At 57.7% G+C, this 23256-nt stretch overlaps 2 protein-coding genes across 3 annotated transcripts in view; one reads left to right on the top strand and one right to left on the bottom strand.

Annotated features, from left to right (window-relative positions):
* The first annotated feature begins 1416 nt into the window (after nucleotides 1-1416).
* Nucleotides 1417-8142, top strand: SLC27A3 (solute carrier family 27 member 3). Its single transcript, XM_069878557.1, has 10 exons — nucleotides 1417-1899; nucleotides 3625-3834; nucleotides 3910-4068; nucleotides 4154-4278; nucleotides 4356-4550; nucleotides 4627-4717; nucleotides 5624-5822; nucleotides 5955-6052; nucleotides 6138-6268; nucleotides 7204-8142. The coding sequence occupies exons 1-10, from the start codon at nucleotides 1443-1445 to the stop codon at nucleotides 7378-7380; spliced, it is 1842 nt and encodes a 613-aa protein (XP_069734658.1). The 5' UTR covers nucleotides 1417-1442; the 3' UTR covers nucleotides 7381-8142.
* A 5846-nt stretch (nucleotides 8143-13988) lies between these two features.
* The window catches only part of GATAD2B (GATA zinc finger domain containing 2B), a 45652-nt gene continuing 36384 nt past the window's right edge, over nucleotides 13989-23256 (bottom strand). For both annotated transcript variants that reach the window (XM_069878652.1, XM_069878653.1), the window contains exons 6-11: nucleotides 21808-21978; nucleotides 18517-18832; nucleotides 17514-17716; nucleotides 16564-16674; nucleotides 16010-16127; nucleotides 13989-15069 (exon numbers count right to left, since the gene is read on the bottom strand). In XM_069878652.1, the coding sequence (XP_069734753.1) occupies nucleotides 14936-15069; nucleotides 16010-16127; nucleotides 16564-16674; nucleotides 17514-17716; nucleotides 18517-18832; nucleotides 21808-21978 (1053 nt within the window). In that variant the 3' untranslated portion in view covers nucleotides 13989-14935. The remainder of the gene's footprint in view (nucleotides 15070-16009; nucleotides 16128-16563; nucleotides 16675-17513; nucleotides 17717-18516; nucleotides 18833-21807; nucleotides 21979-23256) is intronic.

Genomic DNA, 23256 nt, shown 5'->3' with positions numbered 1-23256 from the left:
CACACCCCCCCCAGTTTTGTGCTGCTGCCAGCAGCCCCCCCGGACCAAGTGGGAATAGGGGAATGGGAGAGGGGTCTGGGGGGGTATGGGATGGGGGGGCCACATTGGGGATACTGGGATGGGGATGGAGTGGGGGGGCCACACTGGGGATGATGGGATGGGGATGAGGATGGGATGGGGGGGCCACACTGGGGATACTGGGATGGGGATGGAGTGGGGGGGCCACACTGGGGATGATGGGATGGGGATGAGGATGGGATGGGGGGGCCACACTGGGGATACTGGGAGAAGGATGAGGGTGGAGTTGGGGGGCCACACTGGGGATGCTGGGACAGGGCTGGGGATGGAGTGGGGGGGCCACACTGGGGATACTGGGATGGGGATGAGGATGAGATGGGGGGGCCACATTGGGGATACTGGGACGGGGATGAGGGTGGGATGGGGGGGCCACACTGGGGATACTTGGAGAGGGATGAGGGTGGAGTTGGGGGGCCACACTGGGGATACTGGGACGGGGCTGGGGATGGAGTGGGGGGCCACACTGGGGATACTGGGAGAGGGATGAGGATGGGATGGGGGGGCCACATTGGGGATACTGGGACGGGGCTGGGGTTGGAGTGGGGGGGCCTATCGCAGTCCGCGGCTATTGCTGGAATGGAAGGGGCGTGGCCTCGAGTGAACGTGGGCGTGGCTTCAAGTTGCTGCGTGGGCGTGGTCTCTCTAGTGGGCGTGGCCTGTTGCGTCCCCTGCTATTGCTGCCTTGGGGCGCGGCCTGGAGGGGGCGTGGCCTGGAGGGCCGGTGGGCGGGGCTTCAGGGGGTGGAACCGGGGTGGGGGGCGGTACCGGGGCGGGAGGGCCCGTGAGCGTTGGGTGGGCGCGGCCTAGAGTGGGCGTGGCCTGTCGCGACCCGCCGCTATTGCTGGCCTGGAGGGGGCGTGGCCTCGAGTGAATGTGGGCGGGGCTTCAAGGGGCCTGTGTGGGGCAAACGCCGAGCGGGCGTGGTCTCTCTAGTGGGCGTGATCTTCCCTAGTGGGCGTGGTCTCTCTGCTGGGCGTGGCCTGTGTGTGCCCCGCTGCTATCGCTGCGTGGGGGCGTGGCCTCGAGGGGGCGTGGCCTCGAGTGGCGGTGGGCGTGGCCTCAGGGGCGGTGGGCGGGGCTTCGCGGGTCGGGAGGCGCGTCTCTGTTGGCGGTGGGCGTGGCCTCGAGGATGGTGGGCGGGGCTTCGAGGGGCGGGGCGGGGCGGGGCTCCGGTTGTGCTCGGGGGCCGGTACCGGGGCGGCTCCTGCTGTGCTCGGGGGGCGCTACCGGGGCGGTACCGGGGCTGGGGGCGGCTCGGCTCCGGTTCTGCTCGGGGGCCGGTAGCGGGGCGGCTCCTGCTCCGCTCAGGGGGCGGGGCGGTCGGGGCGGGGCGGCTCCGGTTGCGCTCGGGGGCCGGTCCCGGGATGGCGCTGGCGCTGCTGGCGGCGCTGGCGGCGCTGGCGCTGCTGCTGCAGCGGGCGCTGCTGCCGCACCTGTGGTGGGACGTGCGGTTCGCGCTGCGGGCGGCGCGGTGCCGGCGGCGGGCCCGGCGCGGCCCGGGGGGCAGCGTGGCGGCGCGGTTCCTGCGGGCGGCGCGGGCGGCCCCGGCGCGGCCGTTCCTGCGGGCGGCGGGGGGCGCCGAGGAGCCGTACGGGCGGGCGGCGGCGCGGGTGGCGCGGGTGGCGAACGCGCTGCGGGGCCGCGCGGGGCCCGGCCGCACCGTGGGGCTGCTGGTGGGCAACGAGCCGCGCTTCGTGTGGGCCTGGCTGGGGCTGGCGGCGCTCGGAGCGCGGCCCGCCTTCCTCGGCACCGCGCTCCGCGGCGCCGCGCTCCGCCACTGCCTCCGGGCCGCGCGGGCCTCCGCGCTGCTCACCGCGCCCGGTGAGGGGGGGGGGGGGGATGGGGAATGGGGAGGGGGAGGGGGATGGGGATGGGGAGGGGGAGGGGGATGGGATGGGGAGGGGAAGGGGAAGGGAAGGGGAATGGGAAGGGGGATGGGGAAGGGGATGGGGAAGGGATGGAGAGGGGAGGGGGAGGAGGAGGGGATGGGAAGGGGAAGGGGAATGGGGAGGGGATGGGGAAGGGGAGGGGGATGGGGAAGGGGAGGGGGATGGGGAAGGGGATGGGGAAGGGAAGGGGAGGGGAAGGGGAATGGGGATGGGGAGGGGGATGGGGAAGGGGAGGGGGATGGGGAAGGGGAGGGGGATGGGGAAGGGGATGGGGAAGGGAAGGGGAGGGGAAGGGGAATGGGGATGGGGAGGGGGATGGGGATGAGGAATGGGGAAGGGGATGGGATGGGGAGGGGGAGGGGGAATGGGGATGGGGAAGGGGATGGGGATGGGGAAGGGGATGAGGAATGGGGAATGGGGAACGGGGATGGGGAAGGGGAATGGGGAGGGGAAGGGGAATGGGGATGGGGAGGGGAAGGGGATGAGGAATGGGGAAGGGGGTGAGGAATGGGGATGGGGAACGGGGATGGGGATGGGGAAAGGGAAGGGGATGAGGAATGGGGAAGGGGATGGGAATGGGGAGGGGGAGCGGGGAACAGGGAACAAGGAATGGGAATGGGGAACGGGGATGGGGAACTGGGATGGGGATGAGGATGGGGATGGAGCAAGGGAGAGGATGGGGAATGGGGATGGGGAATGGGGATGGGAGTGGGGACAGCGATGGAGCAAGGGAGGGGATGGGGAGTGGGGATGGAGATGGGGATGGGGAACAGGGATGGGGATGAAGAATGGGGATGAGGATGGGGATGGAGCAAGGGAGGGAATGGGGAGTGGGGATGGGGATGGGGATGGGGAATGGGGATGAAGGATGGGGATGGAGCAAGGGAGGGAATGGGGAATGGGTGTTGGGAATGGGGATGGGGGTGGGGATGACGATGGAGCAAGGGAGGGGAAGGGGATGGAGATAGAGGTGGGGATGACAAAGAGACCCACTGCTGGTGGCTGACAGTGATGAGGGAACAGGGGATGGGGATGGGGATGGGAATGGGGATGAGACCCGCTGCTGGCAGCCAACAGTGAGCAGGGAGCGAGGGCAAATGGAGGTGGGGGAACAGCAAAAAAGTATGGGAAGTGGGGATGGGTATGGAGCAAGGGAGGGGATGGAGTGAAGATGGAATGGGAAGGGGTTGGAATGGGGATGAGTCCTGCTGGCAGCCAGCGGTGAGAGGAGGGAAAGGGAATGGGGTTTGGAGGGGATTGAATAGGTTGGAAATGGGGATGGGGATGGGGATGAGGATGAGGATGGAGATGGAGATGGAGAAGAGACCCACTGTTAGCGGCTGACAGTGAGGGGGGAACAGGGAAAAAGGGAGGGGGATGGGGTGAAGGGAGGGGACCCGCTGCTGGCGGCCGATGGTGAGGGGGTACAGGGGTGGGAAGGGGCTGGAGAACAGGGGGACATGGAGGGAGAGGGGATCACACGGGGATGGGGGGGTTGGGAAGGGGATGGGCTCCAGGGGGACACAGCCAGTGGGGGTGCCAAAAAGGCTCCAGGGGATGGGGGGAGCAGCAGCACTGGGGGTGGCAAAGGGCTGGGTTTGTGGGGACGGGGCTGTGGCCGGGAGCTGCCCCCGCAGCGGCCTCTTTGCCCTCCCAGAGCTGTTTGCGGTGGTGGAGCCCATCCTGCCCAGCCTGCGCGAGGACGGCATCGCCGTGTGGGTGCTGGGCTCGGGGCCGTACCCCGACGGCGTCGTGGCCCTGCAGGAGCTGCTGGACGCGGCCTCGGAGGAGCTGGAGCCCGAGGACGTCTGGGAGCCCGAGGACATGAACGAAACTTGCCTCTACATCTTCACCTCCGGCACCACCGGTGGGTGCGCGGGGCCGGCAGGGTCGGGGGCTGAGGGCGAGCCGGGGCGACCTCGATGCCTTGTTCCCCTTCCAGGTCTCCCCAAAGCCGCCCGCGTCTCCCACCTCAAGTCCATCATGTGCCTGAGCTTCTATGAGCTGGTGGGAGCCTCCAGCCAGGACGTGATCTACCTGGCGCTGCCGCTCTACCACATGGCCGGGTCCCTCCTGGGCATCGTCGGCTGCATCGGCATCGGTGAGCGCCGACGGGGCCCCCGTAGCGAGCCCGGAGACGCTTCTGGGAGGGCTGATTTCCCCCTCTCCATCCCTATTTTCTGCAGGAGCCACTTGTGTCTTGAAGGAGAAGTTCTCAGCCAGCCAGTTCTGGGACGATTGCCGCGCCGAGGGCGTCACCGTCTTCCAATACATCGGGGAGCTCTGCCGCTACCTGGTCAACCAGCCCCCGGTCAGGGCAAGGCTGGGCTGGGCTGGGCTGGGGGGTCCGGGGGGGCCCCCCCCAAGCCTGACCCTGCGTCCCCGCAGCGCCCCGGGGAGCGGGAGCACGGGCTGCGGCTGGCGGTGGGCAGCGGGCTGCGCCCCGACGTCTGGCGGAGCTTCCTGCAGCGCTTCGGGGCCATTCGCATCGTGGAGACCTACGGCATGACCGAGGGCAACGTCACCCTCTTCAACTACACGGGGACGCCGGGGGCCGTGGGGCGCAGCAGCTTCATCTACAAGGTGAGGGATGGGGACGCTGAGCTCCCCCCTTGCGCCGGGGCCGCGGGGCTGGTGCCCACGCAGCCGCTCTCCCCAGCTCTTCTCGCCCTTCGAGATCGTGCGCTACGACGTCAGCAAAGGGGCTCCAGTGCGGGACGCGGCCGGGCGCTGCATCCGCGTGGGGACAGGTGAGTCGCGGGGATGGAGGTGGAAGCTGGATCTGCTGGAGGGTCAGGAGGCTCCAAAGGGATCTGAACAGGCTGGATCCATGGGCTGAGACCAACGGCAGGAGGGTTAACGAGGCCAAATGGCGGGTCCTGCACTTGGGGCACAACAACCCTGAGCAGCTCCAGCCTAGGAGAAGGCTGGCTGGAAACTGCCTGGAGGAGAAGGACCTGGGGGGGTTGGTTGAACAGGAGCCAGCAGGGGCCCAGGGGGCCAAGAAGGCCAAGGGCGTCTTGGCTTGGATCAGAGCCGGCGTGGCCAGCAGGGCCAGGGAGGTTCTTCTCCCTCTGGACTCGGCCCTGGGGAGACCGCTCCTCGAATCCTGGGGACAGTTGTGGGCCCCTCCCCACAAGAAGGATGTTGAGGCTCTGGAGCGAGTGCAGAGAAGAGCAACGAAGCTGGGGAGGGGGCTGGAGAAGAAGAGGAGCGGCTGAGAGAGCTGGGGGGGTTTAGCCTGGAGAAGAGGAGGCTGAGGGGAGACCTCATCGCTCTCTGCAACTCCCTGAGAGGAGGTTGTGGAGAGGAGGGAGCTGGGCTCTTCTCCCAAGGGCCAGGGGACAGGACGAGAGGGAATGGCCTCAAGCTCCACCAGGGGAGGGTCAGGCTGGACAGCAGGAAAAAATATTTCCCAGAAAGGGTGATTGGGCAGTGTCCGAGGCTGCCCAGGGAGGGGGTTGAGTCCCCTTCCCTGGAGGGGTTTAAGGGCCGGGTGGCCGAGGTGCTGAGGGACATGGGTTAGTGATTGATGGGAAGGGTTGGACTCAGTGATCCAGTGGGTCCTTTCTAACCTGGTGATTCTATGATTCCATGATGGGGAGAGGTTTGGGGGTCCCTGCTGGTGCCCCCATCACTCCTCACTGTCCCCACAGGTGAGACAGGGCTGCTGATCGCGCCCGTGACCCCCCGGACCCCGTTTCTGGGCTACGCCGGCAGCCGGGAGCTGTCGGAGCAGAAGCTGCTGCGAGGGGTCTTCGCCGAGGGGGACACCTACTTCAGCACCGGAGACCTGATGGAGCAGGACGCGGCCCAGTTCGTCCGCTTCCGCGACCGCACCGGGGACACCTACAGGTCCCCACTGAGGGGGGTCACCCCCACGTCTGCCCTGCCCCACGGGGACAGCGCAGCAGCCCCAAACCTCCATCAGTTGTGTGGCCGGGGGGCTCAGCCCCATCCTGCTCATCCCTGTTGTCTCTCTCCCAGGTGGAAAGGCGAGAACGTGGCCACCACAGAGGTGGCCGAAGCCCTGATGGCTCACGAGTCCCTACAAGAAGCCACGGTCTACGGCGTCACCGTGCCAGGTACCGATGCCCGTCCCATCCCGTTGCGCCGTTGTTGCCCCCGACCAGCCCATCAGTGCCCCCCAAGCTCTGTCTTCACCCCCAGGGCACGAGGGTCGCGCGGGGATGGCGGCTCTGGTGCTGCACCCCGGCTGCCACCTGGATGGCCCCGCGATCTATCGGCACGTGGAGCAGCTCCTGCCGCCCTACGCCTGGCCCCGTTTCCTCCGCCTGCAGGTACCCGCAGCAAGGTTGTGGGTGACACTGAGCTGGGTGGAAGCTGGATCTGCTGGAGGGTCGGGAGGCTCCAAAGGGATCTGAACAGGCTGGATCCATGGGCTGAGACCAACGGCAGGAGGGTTAACGAGGCCAAAGGGCGGGTCCTGCCCTTGGGGCACAACAACCCTGAGCAGCTCCAGCCTAGGAGAAGGCTGGCTGGAAACTGCCTGGAGGAGAAGGACCTGGGGGGGTTGGTTGAACAGGAGCCAGCAGGGGCCCAGGGGGCCAAGAAGGCCAAGGGCATCTTGGCTTGGATCAGACCCGGCGTGGCCAGCAGGGCCAGGGAGGTTCTTCTCCCTCTGGCCTCGGCCCTGGGGAGACCGCTCCTCGAATCCTGGGGTCAGTGCTGGGCCCCTCCCCACAAGAAGGATGTTGAGGCTCTGGAGCGAGTGCAGAGAAGAGCAACGAAGCTGGGGAGGGGGCTGGAGAAGAAGAGGAGCGGCTGAGAGAGCTGGGGGGGTTTAGCCTGGAGAAGAGGAGGCTGAGGGGAGACCTCATTGCTCTCTGCAACTCCCTGAGAGGAGGTTGTGGAGAGGAGGGAGCTGGGCTCTTCTCCCAAGGGCCAGGGGACAGGACGAGAGGGAATGGCCTCAAGCTCCACCAGGGGAGGGTCAGGCTGGACAGCAGGAAAAAGAATTTTCACCGAAAGGGTGATTGGGCAGTGTCCGAGGCTGCCCAGGGAGGGGGTTGAGTCCCCTTCCCTGGAGGGTTTAAGGGCCGGGTGGACGAGGTGCTGAGGGACATGGGTTAGTGATTGGTGGGAATGGTTGGACTCGATGATCCGGTGGGTCCTTTCCAACCTGGTGATTCTGTGATGCTGCTGGGGTGGGCTGGGGGTACCTGGGGATGCGGAGTGCCCTGGGGGGTCTCCTCAACCCATCCCGCCCTCCCAGGAGCACCTGGCGATGACAGAGACCTTCAAGCAGCAGAAGGTGCGGCTGGCTCAGGAGGGCTTCGACCCGGCTCGTGTCCCCGACCCGCTCTTCGTGCTGGATGAAAGCACCAAAGCCTACGTGCCCCTCAGCCCTTCGCTCTGCCAGAGCGTCCTGGACGGGCGCCTCCGCATTTAGACCTTGCCTGGGCACCCCGAGCCCACGGGTGTCCTGGTCCTGGGTGCCCCGAGCGCCCTGACTCCGTCCCCCCAGCAGCGGGTGCCCCATGGGTCCCTCACGTCTATCCTGTGACCCCGCGTGTCCGTCCTGCCATCCCTGGGGTCCCCACATCTGTCCTGATGGTTCCTACGTCCATCCTGTAGTCCCTGAGTCCCCCGTATCCATCCTGAAAGTCTGTCTTCTCATCCCTGGCTGCTCCATCTCTGTCCTGCAGGTCCCTACATCTGTCCTGTATGTCCACATGTCCATCCTGCCCTCCCTGGCTCCTCCACGTCCATCCTGCAGGTCTCTGCATCCATCCTGTCATCCCCAAGTCCCCCGTATCCAGCTTGAAGGTCCCTGTGTCCACCCTGTGGTCCCTGGCTCCTCCACGTCTGTCCCACAAGTCCCCATGTCCCTCCTGCTGGCCCTGGCTCCCCGTGTCCCTCCTGCCACCCACGTCCATCCCCAAGGTCCCTGTGTCTGTCCTGTAGTTCCCCGTCTCCATCCTGCCCCCTCTGGGTCCCCCGCGTCCCTCCTGCGGGTCCCCACGTCCGTCCGTCCATCCCCAAGTGCCTCCGGGTCCCCTTGTCCCCACGCACACGGGGCTCGTGTCCCCCTCCCCACCCGTGGGGCACCCACCCCCGGCCGACGGTGCCTTCCCTGCTCTTTATACGTACAAACACTCTTTTTTTTTGAGCCTTTTTTAGCAAATAAACTCTTTTTGTAGCAAATTTTGTCACTGTCACCCCTCTCCCACTGCAGGATCGATGGGGTGTGGGTGTCACCCCAAGGGTTTGGGGGATGGGGGGCACCCAATGCCATCGTCCCCACCTTCCCTGGGGTCTGCAGTGATTTTTGGGGGGGTGGGACAGGGATGAGGAGGGGGAAACAGACGCTCGGGGCGCTCCCAGTTAGGATTAGGGTGTCGATTCGAGGGTCTCCATCTCGATTTTGGGGTCCCCCACCCCAAACGCATCACAGCAGCCGCAGCGGAAGTTATAAACCATTCCTTTCTTTATTAAACAGAGCTCGCGCGCGATAAGTATTACAAAGGTTGGTCTTTTTTTGTTAGTTTTTTTTGGGGGGGTGGTTTTTTTGTAATTTTATTTTAATCCTACTCGGCTGGGCCCCCCCCAGCCCTGCACCCGCTTCTTGCAGGTCAATTTGGGGGTCACGAGTAGCTGCCCCCCCTTCCCAGCCTCAGGGCAGGGGGGGGATTTCTCCCATTCCCCCAAAAAGCCAAGAGGGGAGGGTTTGGAGGGGTTTTTTGGGGGGTGGGAAGGAGCTGTGGGGCCAGAGGGGGTGATTTGGGGGGGACACACAAGAGGATCCCATCTGGGGATGGGGGGGGACACAAAGCAGGGGGGTTCTGAGCTGCCCCCCCAGCCAGATCCTGCACCCAGGAGGAAAAGGGGGGACCTGTGTTACCCCCAACTCCTCCCCAAAGCAGATTTTGTGCTGCTTCCCTGCGAACCGGGGCTTAAATCCTGCAAACCGGGGCGGAAAGCCTGGAATTCAGGCTAAAAATCCAACACATCGGGGCTGAAAACCCAGAAACTGCAACCAAAACGCCGCCAGGGAGGCTGAGAGTCGGCTGAAAATCCTGCCTGTCTGACAAAAATCCCAAATTGGCCTGAAATCGTGTTAATCAAGACTGAAATTGTGGAAATCGGGACCAAAATCCTGCAAACTGCAGGCAAAAATCGCATAACTTTGGCCTGAAATCCTGCAAATCTGGCCTCAAATCCTGCAAATCTGGCCTGGAATCCTGCAAATTTGGCCTCAAATTCTGCGAATTTGGCCTCAAATCCTGCAAATTTGGCCTGTAATCCTACAAATTTGGCCTCAAATCCTGCAAATCTGGCCTGAAATCATGCAAATTTGGTCTCAAATCCTGCAAATTTGGCCTCAAATCCTACAAATTTGGCCTCAAATCCTGCAAATCTGGCCTGAAATCCTGCAAATTTGGTCTCAAATCCTGCAAATCTGGCCTCAAATCCTGCAAATTTGGCCTCAAATCATGCAAATTTGGTCTCAAATCCTGCGAATTTGGCCTCAAATCCTGCAAATCTGGCCTGAAATCATGCAAATTTGGCCTGTAATCCTACAAATTTGGCCTCAAATCCTGCAAATTTGGCCTGAAATCATGCAAATTTGGTCTCAAATCCTGCAAATCTGGCCTCCAATCCTGCAAATTTGGCCTCAAATCCTGCAAATTCGGTCTGAAATCCTGCGAATTTGGCCTCAAACCTGCAAATCTGGCCTGAAATCCTGCAAATTTGGCCTCAAATCCTGCAAATCTGGCCTGAAATCCTGCAAATTTGGCCTCAAATCCTGCAAATCTGTCCTGAAATCCTGCAAATTTGGCCTCAAATCCTGCAAATCTGGCCTGAAATCCTGCAAATTTGGCTGAAATCCTACAAATTTGGCCTGAAATCCTGCAAATCTGGCCTCAAATCCTGCAAATTCAGTCTGAAATCCTGCAAATTTGGCCTGAAATCCTGCGAATTTGGCCTCAAATCCTGCAAATTTGGCCTCAAATCCTGCAAATCTGGCCTGAAATCCTGCAAATTTGGCCTGAAATCCTGCAAATCTGGCCTGAAATCCTGCAAATTTGGCCTCAAATCCTGCAAATCTGGCCTCAAATCCTGCAAATTTGGCCACAAATCCTGCAAATTTGGCCTGAAATCCTGCAAATTTGGCCTCAAACCTGCAAATCTGGCCTCAAATCCTGCAAATCAGGCGAAAAATCCTGTCAAATTGGGCTGGAATCCTACAAATTTGAGCAGAAATCCCAGAAAAATCAGTTTAACTATGTTCCAATTTGGGCCTGAAATCACAAACTGGGACTAAAGCCTTCCAAATTTGGCCTGAAATCCTGCAAACGGGCGCTAAAATCCTCTAAATTAGGACTGAAATCCTACCAACTCAGGCAAAACCCCACACGCTGGGACTGAAATCCCACAAAATTGGTCTAAAATCCCAGCAATGTGGCTTAAAATCCCTCAAATGAGGCCTGAGGGCCTGCACGGTTTGGCCTAAAAATCTACTAATTCAGGCTGCGATCCTTTAAATTTGTATCAAAACCCCCACAAATTTGGCCTGATATCCTAAAAATCGGTCCTAAAATCCTGCCAAGGGTGAAAAAATCCTGCAAACAGGCTGAAAGCCTCAAAACTGGGATGGAACTCCTGCAAACAGGCACTAAATCCTGAAAATTTGGCCTGAAATCCTGACAATGGCGCACAAATCCTGCCAAAGGAGTGAAAAATCCTCCAAATCGTGGATGAAATCCCCAAACTGGGACTGAACTCCTGCAAATTGGTACCAAAAACCTGTAAATTCGGATTGAAGGCGCAGAAATAGGGCTTAAAATTCTCCAAACAGGGCTTAAAATCCTTCAAAATCAGCTTGAAATCCACAAATTGGGACTGAACTCCTGCAAGTAGATACCAAAATCATGCAAATTCAGATTGAAGGCGCAGAAAGAGGGCTTAAAATTTTTCAAACAGGGCTTAAAATCCCTCAAAATCAGATTAAATGCTCCAAAAGCAGCTTAAAATCCTCCATATTGAGGCTGAAATCCCCAAACTGGGACTGAACTCCTGCAAATAGGTACCAAAAACCTGTAAATTCGGATTGAAGGCGCAGAAACAGGGCTTAAAATTCTCCAAATCGGGTTTAAAATCCGTCAAAATCAGCTTGAAATCCCCAAATTGGGACTGAACTCCTGCAAATAGATACCAAAATCATGTAAATTCAGATTGAAGGCGCAGAAAGAGGGCTTAAAATTCTTCAAACGGGGCTTAAAATCCTTCAAAATCAGCTTAAAATCCATCCAATTCAGCCCCAAATCCTTCCGGATCCCCCCCAGACTCTCCGAGTGGGGGCTGAGCCGCGGTGCCGCGGGGCAGAGGAAGAGGCGCAGACGGGGTTGTTATAGATGTATATTGTATATATGCCAATGCAATAATAAAAACAGTGCAAATACAGGTACAGTTTATAATACTCGCCCCCCCGCCCCGTGCTCAGCGCTCCCCAACATCCTCCCCCCTCCCACCCCCCCAAAAAAAAAAAAAAACAAACCAACCCTCTGGAATCACCCCCTTCCCTGTCCTCCCCACTTTTTTTTTTTTTTTAAAAATTTGAATTTTTTAATTTTTTTTTTTTTTCCTGGATTTTTATTTCTGATTTCCCTGCCTCCGTTGCTGCTGGTGCCGCGCGGGGTCGGGGGGGACGCGGAGGGGGGGGGGGGGGTTTTGCGTGTGTGTGAAAGGCACAGATTGGGAGGTGGCCGCCGCCACCAGTGCATCGCCGGGTCCCCCCCAAACCCCAGCACCCCTCCCCACAACCCCCAAATCCTCCCTCCCTTTACACCCCCACCCCCCCCCAAAAAAAAAAATAACCAAAAAAGCCGAGCTGCCGGGTCCCCCCCTCCCCTTTTTGCACGTTTCATGTCATACACACGAGGTCACACGACGAGAAGGACGTGACGACTTCCACAACACCCATGGCGAGGCGGCTTCGCTTCCCGGGATTTTTTTTTTCTTCTTGTTTGTTTGTTTCATTTTTTTCTTTTTTTTTTGTTTTTTCTACACAATGTACAATTAAATTTTTTTTTTTTGCATTTTTATCCTTTTTTTTATCTTTTTTTTTTTTTTTTTAATGTGTCAAGAAATAGCTTATATACACGGATGAGTCCTTGTTATAACATTTCGGCAGCAATATCATAAGCTAATGAAGGGTTGGGGCACGGGGGGGGACGAAGGGGGACGGGTTCGAACCAAAAAAAAAACCCCAAACCCTCCAAAAAACCCCAAAATAAAGCATTTTCACAAGCGGCTCTAAAAGCTGTAAAAGAAAAAGCAGGAAAATAATCCTTATTTCGGTATCCAGCTCAAACAAAAAGAGAAAGGAAAAGGGTTTTCTACCGTCCATCACATCCTGGGAGGGGGGTGAGCCATAAAAATATTAATAATAATAATAATAAACCTGTTAAACCTGCACGGGGCCTGGACTGGGGAGGCCCCGCTCCCCCCGGGGAGTTTTGGGGTGCGACTGTGGGGGGGGGAAGCTGCCAAGGCGCCTGCTCTGAGACCCCCCCCAAAAAAGGAGATCTCCCCCCAAAAAGGGGGTCCCCGCCCCCAAAAAAGGGGATACCCTCAATGAAGGGGAACCCCCCGAAGAAAGGGATCCCCCAAAAAAGGGGGATCCCCCCCCAAAAAGGGATTTGCCCCCACAAAAAGAGGATCCCCAAAAAAGAGGGATCCCCCCAGCAAAGAAGGGATCCCCAAGAAAGGGGGATCCCCCCAAAATGGGGATTTCCCTCCCCCCAAAAAAGAGAATCCCCCCCCCAAAAAGGGGATCCCCCCCCCCAGGTGGGATTTCACTTATAGCACCATGAAGTCTCATCTTGTTCTGTCCATCGGTTTCCCCCCCCCGACACGGGAGGACTCGGCGTTTTAATATTGCACTTGGATTTTTGAATTTTTTTACGGGTTTTTCTGGGGGTCGCTTGTCGGTTTTGAGTTTAAATCCTTGAATTTCATCTCTCAGCCCAGGTCACCTCGGACCGCGGGGCAACGCCTGGTGGGGGGACAATGGCACTTGAGCGAGGGACATGGGGGGGCTCGATTGCATCCAAGGGCCCTTGGGGGGAGGGGGGGAAGTTGATAAAATAAAAATAATCCCCCAAAATAACAAAAACACCCAAGTTTATCCACGAAAAAAACAACTCGGCGAAGTGCAGGGCAATAAAAGGAGATGGGAAAAGGATCACAGCGTCCCGGGGAGGGGGGGTAAAGGGGGGAGCCAGCAAAATAAGCTTAAAAACAAAAATAAAACCACAAAAAAAAATATATATGTGTATATATATGCCACTACGCTTCCAAAAAAAAACCCAAAATGAAACAAAACTCATAGTCCTTTTGCCTTGGGGGGGTCGGGGTGGGGGGGATGGCCGGAGCCCTCGGGGTTAAGTGCTCATTGAGAGGAGGGGGAGCTGGCTGGGTCCCCTCCCCGCTCAGGGGGGCATTTGGGGACAGAAGGTGCCTCGTCCCCAGCGCTGGGGGGTCCCGGGCCCCCCCGCCCGCCGAGCAGCTCCCCAGTTCCGCTTCAGAATTGCACACGAGAAAGATTGAACGTTGCCGGGGGGGGGGGGGAAATTCAACCAATAAAAAAAAAAAAAAATTAAAAAATAAGATTTCAAACCAAACAGAAAACTCTCAGGAAACGCCAGGAGCTGCGAAACCCCGCGCAGACGCTCGGGTTTGGTGGATTTGGGCACCAGGGGGTCCTGGCGGTGGCGAGGGGATGGGGGGACGGCTCTGCCGGGGTCTCTGCGGCAGCCGGGGCACAATTCCCGCTGGCTGGGGCGCTCGGAGGAGGAGGAGGAGGAGGAGAAGGAAGAAGAGGGCCCGTTAGTGTGAAGGTTAAGTGCAAATAGAGCGTTTCTCAAGACGACTTCTCGCGGCTCGTTTCTTGCTTTGGGTTTGTTAACCGCGGTGGCGTCCCCATCGTCCGCCGCTGAGCGCGAGCGGCTCCGGAGCATGTGGGGGCACCGAGGGGAGAGGAGGGGGACTCACCGCGCCTGACTCGGTCCCAGGCTGCTCTAGAGCCCGCGGAGAAGCCGGCACCGGCACCACAGCCACCCAACCGCGGGCTCGCCGCCGGCACCGCCAACCCCTCTGCGCCCCAAGGTGCTCCTCGTGTCCTTGCCAGCATCGTCCATCCGTCCTGCCGGCACTGATGTCCTCACGCCGGTGCCGAAGCCCACACAGCGGTGCCGATGCTCGCACACCGGTGTCGAAGCCTGCATCCCAGTGCCGATGCCTGCGTTCCGGTGCCAACGGGCAACCAGCTCCTCATCAAACTGGGCTCCTTTCCTCCGCGGAGAGAGGTGGGGAGCGAAGGCGTCGGGGTCGGCATCTCCTGGCTTCTTCTGCCGAGCCAAGGGAACGGTAGCACCGGGCCGCGGACGGCGCTCCGGGCTCCATCTCTCTTTGCCCCCGTTTCCCCGTGAGTCAGCACAGGCTGCCCTTTAACAAAAAGAACGGTCACTTAACGGCGAGCGGATGCCTTTACAAAGTCTCCGGAAAGGGGTATAAAAAACAAAAAAAAAAGGGGTTTAAGCATCCATTGAGCAAAGGAGAAAAAACAAAAAAAAGGGAGGGGGGGGGGGGAATAAACCAAACCCCACAACACAATTAAAAATTCTATGCTTCGTCATTACAAAAAAATAGCATCAACCAAGCTTTAACACACGTCGAGTGCTGACTTCAAGCAGACATTGTTCTGACCTCGGGCAAGGGAAGTGACCTCTCGCTGCTATAGAAAACCGAAGAAGAGAAGGTTTGGAAAAAGGAACGGTCGCTGAAGGTTTGAAATGGGGTTTTTTTGTTTGTTTTTCGTTTGTTTGCTTTTTTGTTTCTCTTTTTTTTTTTTGTCTCTTTTTTTTTTTCCCCGTGTACGGTAGGCACCGGTACAGGCACTGCATGCGACGGAGGAGGGGCGAGGGGGCGCTCGGCAGGCGTTATTTCTGTCCGCTGATGGACTGCGATATAGAGCGGGGTGGGATCATATCCAAAAGGTATTCCCGCTGCCGGTCCGCCAAACTCGACGCTTTGTGGCCTCCGATCCCAGCATTCAGGTAAGCGATGTTAACACCTGGCGTGGAGAGAGAAAAGCAGGTGGGGACCCCTCCAAGACAAGGTCTCCAGTCTGGGATTGAGCCTTGCGAGCCGGGGTGCTCCCAGCTTTCACCTAGGAAGTGGTAATTTCAGTCAAACCCACCCTCCAGAATCCATGGAGCTCTGCAGGGAAGGGAAGCACCACATGGAATGGTTTGGGTTGGAAGGGACCTCAAAGCCTATCCAGTCCCACCAGGGACACCTCCCACTGGATCAGGGGCTCCAAGCCCCATCCAGCCTGGCCTTGAACCCCCCCAGGGATGGGGCAGCCACCACTGCTCTGGGCAGCCTGGGCCAGGGCCTCCCCACCCTGACAATGAAACATTTCTCATCAAGATCTCATCTCAATCTCCCCTCTTGCAGCTCAAAACCGTTCCTCACATCCTGTCCCTGCACTCCCTGACCCGGAGCCCCTCCCCAGCTTTCCTGGAGCCCCTTTCAGCACTGGAAGCTGCAGTAAGTTCTCCCCCAGCCTTCTCTTCTCCAGGCTGAACAATCCCAGCTCTCTCAGCCTCCCTGGTGTGGGAGGTGCTCCAGCCCTCGCATCATCTCCAAGGCTTTCTCTGGACCCGTTCCAACAGCTCCATCTCCTTCTCATGTTGAGGATTCCAGAACTGGACACAATCCTCCAGATGAGGTCTCACCAGAGAGGAGCAGAGGGGCAGAATCCCCTCCCTCCCTGCTGTTCGCGCTGCTCTTGACGCCCAGGACACGGGTGGTTTCTGGGCTGCGAATGCACGTTGATGGCTCCTGTTGAGCTTCTCACCAATCACCCCCCAAGTCCTTCTCCTCGGGGCTGCTCTCAATCATGTTGTCACCATCATCACCATCAGCCTGTGCAGGCACCAACAAACCCCATCCCTGAAAATCAAAGCCCCAAGCCCTCCCGGCGTTCCGGCACGGATAGGGGACGGTACCTGGCATGCCAAGGAGACCGCTCGCCACGGAGAGCTGGGGTGCCTGCGCAAAGTTGGAAAGCATGGAGCGGGCGGAGGTGGGGATGCCACGCTGCAAAGTGCTCTGGGGCTGTGGAGCCTGAGGAAGAGGAGAACAGAGATGGTAGGAAGGCACCGGGATTGCCCGCTGGCCTGGAAGCGGTCGCTGACGGAACCGCAGCCAGAGGGTGAAGAATCAGTTGTGGGTTCTGTGCAAAAAACACAGTTTGGAGATCACTCCTGTGGAGGTGGTCTGAGGCCGTGCTGCACCAGACAGGGATTTAACAGGGGAGGGATCCAGAGAAGAAGGGCAGGAATGGAGACCAGAGCAGCTACGGTCTCTGCTGGCTGGAGGAGATGGGGTGCAGCAGATGTAAGTTAAAAGCAACCCTGGGCAGATCCTGCTGGGAGTGAGAAGGCAGCTCTGCTGGCAGCAGGATGCTCACACTTCCCTCCTCCCAGCTGAGCAGAGCGCAGCCGGGCTACAAGTGAGGGGACACCGAGAGCCCAGCGCCAGGGCTACAGAAGGAGCTCACCTGCCGGAGCGTGTGGTGCCGCATGATGTTCTCCTGTTTGCTGACACTGGAGACGGCAGGAGCGGCAGTGGGGGACAGGGCCGCCTGCTGCTGTAGCCTCTGCTCGATCTCCTGCGTGGAAGAACCACAAGATCCAATTAGAACTTGCAACAGGTCCAAGCTGACCCGTCTGGTGCCACGAGGCATCCACGCTGAGGGCTCACACTGACACCGGCCACAAGGGGTGGCATTCCCAGAAAAGGCGGAAGCAAATCTCTCTCCCCCTGCCCCGTGATTGCTGCTTTATTTGAAAACCTGGTTATTCTCCCCAGGTGATTCTGGAACTGCAGCCAACACGAATGGCTTCTCTATCTCTGCACCCACTCATCACCAACAGCCCAGAGACTCTTCCTGCTCCGAAGCAGACACGTCCCATTTATCAACAGCCGGATTCCACTTCCTATTTAGGCTTTTTTACAGATCAAAAAGGATAAATCCAGTTTCTTTTACCCCAGGGCCTCTAAACAAGTTCTCCAACACAGAATTATCAGGTGAATTTAGCAAATCACTCCCCTTACAAAGAAACGGGCAGCAAGTGGTTAAGCGACTTCCCACACGTTTCAGGAAAGGCAGTGGCAAAACCAGAGAGGGAAGGCAGCTGCTCCCAGCCAGCCTTCAAGCTACAAATCCAGCAGGAAAACAATGCATAAAGGGAGAGGAGCAATCACTCCGGAGTAGCTGGACACGCAGCACCAACTTTTTGCACTTAGAAGCTCCAGGTGCTGAGCTGGGCATCCCAAACTCAAGCTCACGCACAGGGAGCCCAGACTGACCAACTGAAAACAGACGCTGTTGGAGGCGTGCAAAGGGAATGTGAGCAGGTGGCCCCAAAGCCCAGGAGAAGGAGCTCCAGGCTCTCTTGGAGCAAACCTGCCCCACCGCCAGAGCGTGCAGAAAGGCCGCGGACTCGCCTGCTCCTGCTGCAAAGCTTTCACGAAGGCGTTCTTCAGCCGGTTGGTGTGCTCTGCCTTCAGCGCCTTCTTCTGGTTGGAAGTCATGCACTGCTCGCACAGGATCTTCCCGTTTTTCTCCTGCTTCCAGTGTGGGGTGAAGTCGGTGCGGCACTGGGCGCAGACAAAGGGCTCCACACGCAGGAAGGACACGCAGCTTTTCCCTGGGAGTCACCAAGAATAGGAGTTAGGTGGGAAAAGAGGACAGCCCCCCACTCTCACACCACCTTCTCCGTTCAAAGTACGACAGCAACAGGATCCCACGGGCACTGCTGGAGCAGGAGCGAAGGCCCAGGAAAGAAACAGACCTTCAGGACAGCTTTGTGTCAAAGTCCAACCCTGCTCTGGGCTCAGCATCCCAGGAGAGCGACAGAAGCAATCCTGGCCCAGGGACAGAACAACCGCATGGCCCTGGGACCAGATTTACCAGACTCTAAAATGTGGGAGTCCTGGTGAGCCAGCAAGGTGCCGCGGTTACACCGAACGGAACACGTGTTGGGAGAGCCCAGGCTCGATCCCGACCCCCTGGGAGGTGAAAACCCAGAGGGAATGGTGAGATGAGAGCTAAAATTTCCACAGGACCACAGGGATGGGATGCCGGGCAGTCACAGCTCCAAGGACTTTGCATCTCTGCTCCCGAACATTCATTCAGAGGAAGGGAAGGGCCTGGGAGGCCCCTTCCCAGTTGGGCAGCACCCGACAAGCCCCGGAGCACAGAATCCTACAGGCTCGGCACATCAAGGCTGCCAGCCTCGCCAGACCAGCTCCCAAGCGCCTGGGGGGACGCAGGCTCTGCCCTCCCCTGCACCACAGGAAGAAGGAGCAGAGGGTAAGACCACACAACCGTTCTCTTGTGCTCTCATAAGCCACAGATTTTGGTGGTTTGATAAAAAAAAAATAGGAAACGGGATATGAGACTGTTGTCAGCACGGTGGTGGAGGAAAGCTGCAGCTCCTGAGCTCACCTTGACTGTCGATAACGCTCTGCACCACCTCCTCCAGCCCCACCATGTAGATGAACTCGCTGTTGGCTGCGCTGGGCAAGAAATGCAGCAGGGGCGCGGGCGGCTTGGGGGGTGGGATCTCCAGCAGCGTCTTTTCCAGCTGCTTGCGGAGGGCAAGCTTGGCAGCTGCCTGGGAGTTGGCAGCGTCGTTGAGAGCACTGGGGCTGGGGAGCGGTGATGACACCCTGTTCACAGTGCCCGGCTGGATGTGAGAGGCAAGGTTCATATAGATGGCTGACGACGATGTGCGCTGGCAAGGAACAGAAGAACTTGATTGCTGGAGAGGAAGAGGAGAAGAGGATTAATACAGAAAATTAATACAGACCTTGACTACAGCTCAGCCCCAGAAGGAACCTGGATCACAGAATCATGGAATGGCTTGGGGTGGAAGGGACCTCAAAACCATCTAGTTCCACCCCCTGCCATGGGCAGGGACACCTCCCATGGGATCAGGGGCTCCAAGCCCCATCCAACCCGGCCTCAAACACCTTCAGGGAAGGGCAGCCAGGTCGCCTTCTTACATGCATCCTTCTTACATGCATCCCTCTGTCTGCAAATGTTCCAAAAAGACCTGGGGAGACAGGAGCCGTGCTGGGAGCTCATCTCAGTCCCTGCAATAAAGCAGTGATGGTGGCAAGGTGCCTCCAGCGCAGCGGAATCCGCACGAGTCCCAACCCCTCTGATAAAGCCATGGGCAGTGCCGGTGCCGAGGAGCCTCTGGTGCAGCGGAGTCCACGAGAGGAGTCCTGGTGTCTGGAGCATGCCAAGCACTTCTCCAGGAGAGGGAAGGCATGCGCAGGGCCTGGCCTCAAGACCTGGCATCAGCCTCGCCGAGCGTAGGAAGTGCTGAGCGCCGTGATTCACGCGCGGGCGCCGTCACTCGCTCTTGAGTTCTGCTCCTCCACCTCTCGCCTCGCTGATCTGGCAGGCGCCCAGCAGCATCCCCGCTGCCAGATGGTGTCCGTCCCCTCCCACGCAGGTGCTCCGAATGTGCCAATTCCCTCCTCTTCCATTTCCAGCAGCTTTCTCCTGCATCCTCCCTTCATTTCGATGCGCAGTCCCTCCGGCACATGACGGCAGCAAAGCACAAAGACTTCTGCTGACCTGAGGATGCAGCTTTTGCAGCCTTTTGTGATAAGAAGCCATTAGCACTGCAACCTATTTACGCCCAGGCAGGGCTGCTGCCTGCCTTTCACCCTCCTACCTGCTTCCCAGGGCAGAAACACTTCCGTGCGTGGAAAGGGGAAAATCCAAACAGCAACAAACCCTCTGAGCCATTCAAACGGGGTCAGCTGCCAAAGCCCAGGGAGAACAGTCATGTCGATCGAGGACAACACACAGAAAATCAATCCGTTTGCCCCAGTTTTCTTTTTTAAGCCTGCCAACATCTTTGCTGGTTGGGAAGAAAAGGCAAAGAACCGAGTTCGTCCCCAAAAATTTAGCCCAATGCAGGTCCAGGGAAATGAGCGGCAGAGCTGATCAGGGATAGCTCACACAGATTTAAATACATAGATGACGAACTGACACTAATGAATTAAAACTCCTCTGTAAGAGTAGCTGGGGTGGGTTTTTAATTGAACACAGAATTAGTCTTGTTTCACAGTTGTCCAGGTGTGAGATTTTCGCATTACTGTGTAGTCACAGATTTACAGAATGCTACGGGAGGTTCTCCAGCCCTCGCATCATCTCCATGGTCTCCTCTGGACTCGCTCCAACAGCTCCAAGTCCTCCCTGTGCTGAGGACTCCAGAATTGGACACAGGCTCCAGGTGGATCTCTCAGAGTGGAGCAGAGGGGCAGAATCCCCTCCCTCCCTGCTGGTCCCACTGCTCTGGGTGCAGCTCAGGACATGGGTGGTTTCTGGGCTGTGAGTGCACTTTTCCAGCTCATGTTGAGCTCCTTCCCAGCACCCCAAGTCCTTCTTGTCTAGGACGCTCCCAAATCCATTCTCTGTCCAGCCTGGATTTGTGCTTGGGATTGCCCCGACGATAGTCATGTCTAACACTTTCCTTATCGTTAGGACAGATTAAACGGCTTACAAACCAGCAACGAACCCTGTAAGCAATTAACAGGGGTCGTTAACCTGGGCCTGCACACACAGGGCACCTCAGCAGAGACGCAGCTCAGGAACCACAGCTGTTGGCAGCAGAGCGGCAGGATCACTTTACGAACCACCACTGCTTGAACTGGGAAATGTTACCTTCCTCCCCTCTCTCTGTTTCCACTCTTCATGGAGTCTTTCCACTCTTCCCAAAATAAAACAAGTGGATTTAAGCACCTTGCTCCTCACTGTGCTCTTCCAGAAAAGAGAAGCGGAAGAAAAGCATATGGGAACAAGCACTTGCTGCTGACTGCGGGAAGAGGAACCAGTCCTGCTCCCAGAGCAGCCACCCTGCCCCACTGGCTCTTCAGGTCACTCTTGGAGCAGGAGGCTGGGGCTGCTCGGATGAACCAGCACTTTGGCAGCTCCAAATAGGAATTTTTCCAACTATTTATCGTTTCATTCCTCCACACAGGTCAAAGACATCAAGGTCAAGCATTCTGGCTTGGATCAGCCATGGGAGCAGGGACGGGATCGTCTCTCTGCACCTCAAATCCTGGGTTCAGTTCTAGGCCCCTCACTCCAAGAAAGACTTTGTGGGGTTGGAGCATGTCTGGAAAAGGGAACAGAGCTGGGAAGGGCCTGGAGAACAGGGGTTGAGGGGGTCGTGAGGGCTCTGGGGCTGTTTAGTCTGGAGAAGAGGAGGCTGAGGGGAGACCTCATCGCTCTGTGCAGCTCCCAGAAAGGAGGTTGGAGCCAGGCAGGGGTTGGGCTCTGTTCCCAAGGAACAAGCGATGGGATGAGAGGAACCGGCCTCAAGCTGTGCCAGGGGAGGTTTAAATCAGATATTGGGAAAAAAATCGTTACTGACAGAGTGGTGAAGCCCTAGCAGAGGCTGCCCAGCACCGTGGGGGAGTCTCCAGCCCTGGGGTGGTTCACAAACCGTGTGGCCACAGCACTTGGGGACAGGGTTCAGTCACACGGCAGGGTTGGGTGGGCGGTTGGACTGGAAGAGCTTAGAGGGCTTTTCCAACCCTAATGATTCCCTGATTCTATGATGTTCATCTTCATCCAGTTTGGGATGAAGCTCTCCACGCTGAGCTCTGAACCCCTCTAACACTCACCAATCTCATTACCTCACCTCCGATTCCCCCTTCTTGCTCACCCCACCAGACAACCGTGCCCAAATCCCAGGGATCCGGCGGTACCTACCGGCTGGTAGTTGATGGCTGGATTCATGCTTGGAGTTGTAGTGCGGATGAGGCCAGGTTTAGGAGGAACGCGCTGCCCTTGTAGCTGGGCAGGGTTCGGAGCGATCACACGCTGTGACATAAGCATATGGGGCAGAGTCGTGTTTGTGGCAGATCTAATGACGCTGTGACCCTGTCGTGAAAGGAAACAAGAGATAAATAACAAAAATAAAGGACTTCAAGGCAAACCAGGCTTTTTACTTCTCTGATCAGGCTCTGCAATAACAAAGCATTTCCACTTTTCCCCAATTCCAGTTAACTCCTAGCGGTGAGCCACTGCTCTGCTGGGTCAGTAGGGGACCAGTAAGGTTGGACTTGATGATCTAAAAGGTCTTTTCCAACTAAGCGATTCCATGATTCAAAGAAATTCACTTTTCCTTTATTTTGAATAATCACGGCCACTTTGACTGGAGGGATGATGCCTCAACTGAATGCACTCATATTTTCTGTAGAGAGGCTGGAATTGCACCGGAGTTAAGAAAAGGGATTGTAATTCCATAGAGTAGCTGCTTCCCAGGAGCCAGGCAGCTCACCGGGAAGTGGATGGCCCTCCAGGGTCCAGGCTGGGATGGTTTGGAAGGTGATTTCAAGACACATTCATGGCCTACCTCTGCATTAAAAACAACCCCACAATTTGATCAGTATGGAAAAACACAAGGAGAGAAGATGGGATTAAACAAAAAGGGGGCTGCTTGCCAGCTGCACAGTTATTAGAGCCAGGATTCACACTGAGGCCCGAGTTCAAAGCGAAGCGGTTCCGGGAGCCCCGGCTAACAGGGGGTGTTTGCTGTTGGTGCAGGAATACAGGGGCACGTTACAAACCTCAGTCACAGCACCTGGAAACCCTGCTCTGGGATTGCAAAGACCGGAGCCAGGCTGAGCGGGGCTTGACCTGCCCAGGCTTCCCCAAACACTCAGCTCACAGCAAAGTGCTGGTGTCTTCAAACACCACCAGAACGGCTCCAGGAGGGATGACAGGTAGCACGGCTCCGGTTTATAATTGGAAATGATCTTAAAACATTAAATACCTCCTGTCTTTTCCTCCCCCCTCCCTGTTCTTTTCTTTATTAGACCTGTTCTAGAGGAGGATCTGTGCTGCAACACAGAAGAAAACCTCCACAAAGACCAGGCAAACAATGTGTTTCCTCTTCCCCTAAAGCCCGTTTCCTTTACCAGCCCGATCCCACTGCGAATTCACAATAGACTTGACCCCGAATCGTTGCCATAGCAAAGAAAACAAATGCCACAAACAAAGGAGATGGTTAATGGAAGGAGCAAATGATCAGCAAGACTGAAATGAAAGTCTTTTGGCCAAAGTGGGACAGAAAGCTACAGGCAGACGGACCTACTGGAGGATCACCTCCCTCCTGGCCCCTAGCACCATCTTCCCGGCATCTGGGGTCACAACCAG

This window comes from Phaenicophaeus curvirostris, chromosome 29 (assembly GCF_032191515.1).
Source record: "Phaenicophaeus curvirostris isolate KB17595 chromosome 29, BPBGC_Pcur_1.0, whole genome shotgun sequence".
Lineage (NCBI taxonomy): Eukaryota > Metazoa > Chordata > Aves > Cuculiformes > Cuculidae > Phaenicophaeus > Phaenicophaeus curvirostris.
This window is presented reverse-complemented; position numbering and strand designations above follow the sequence as displayed.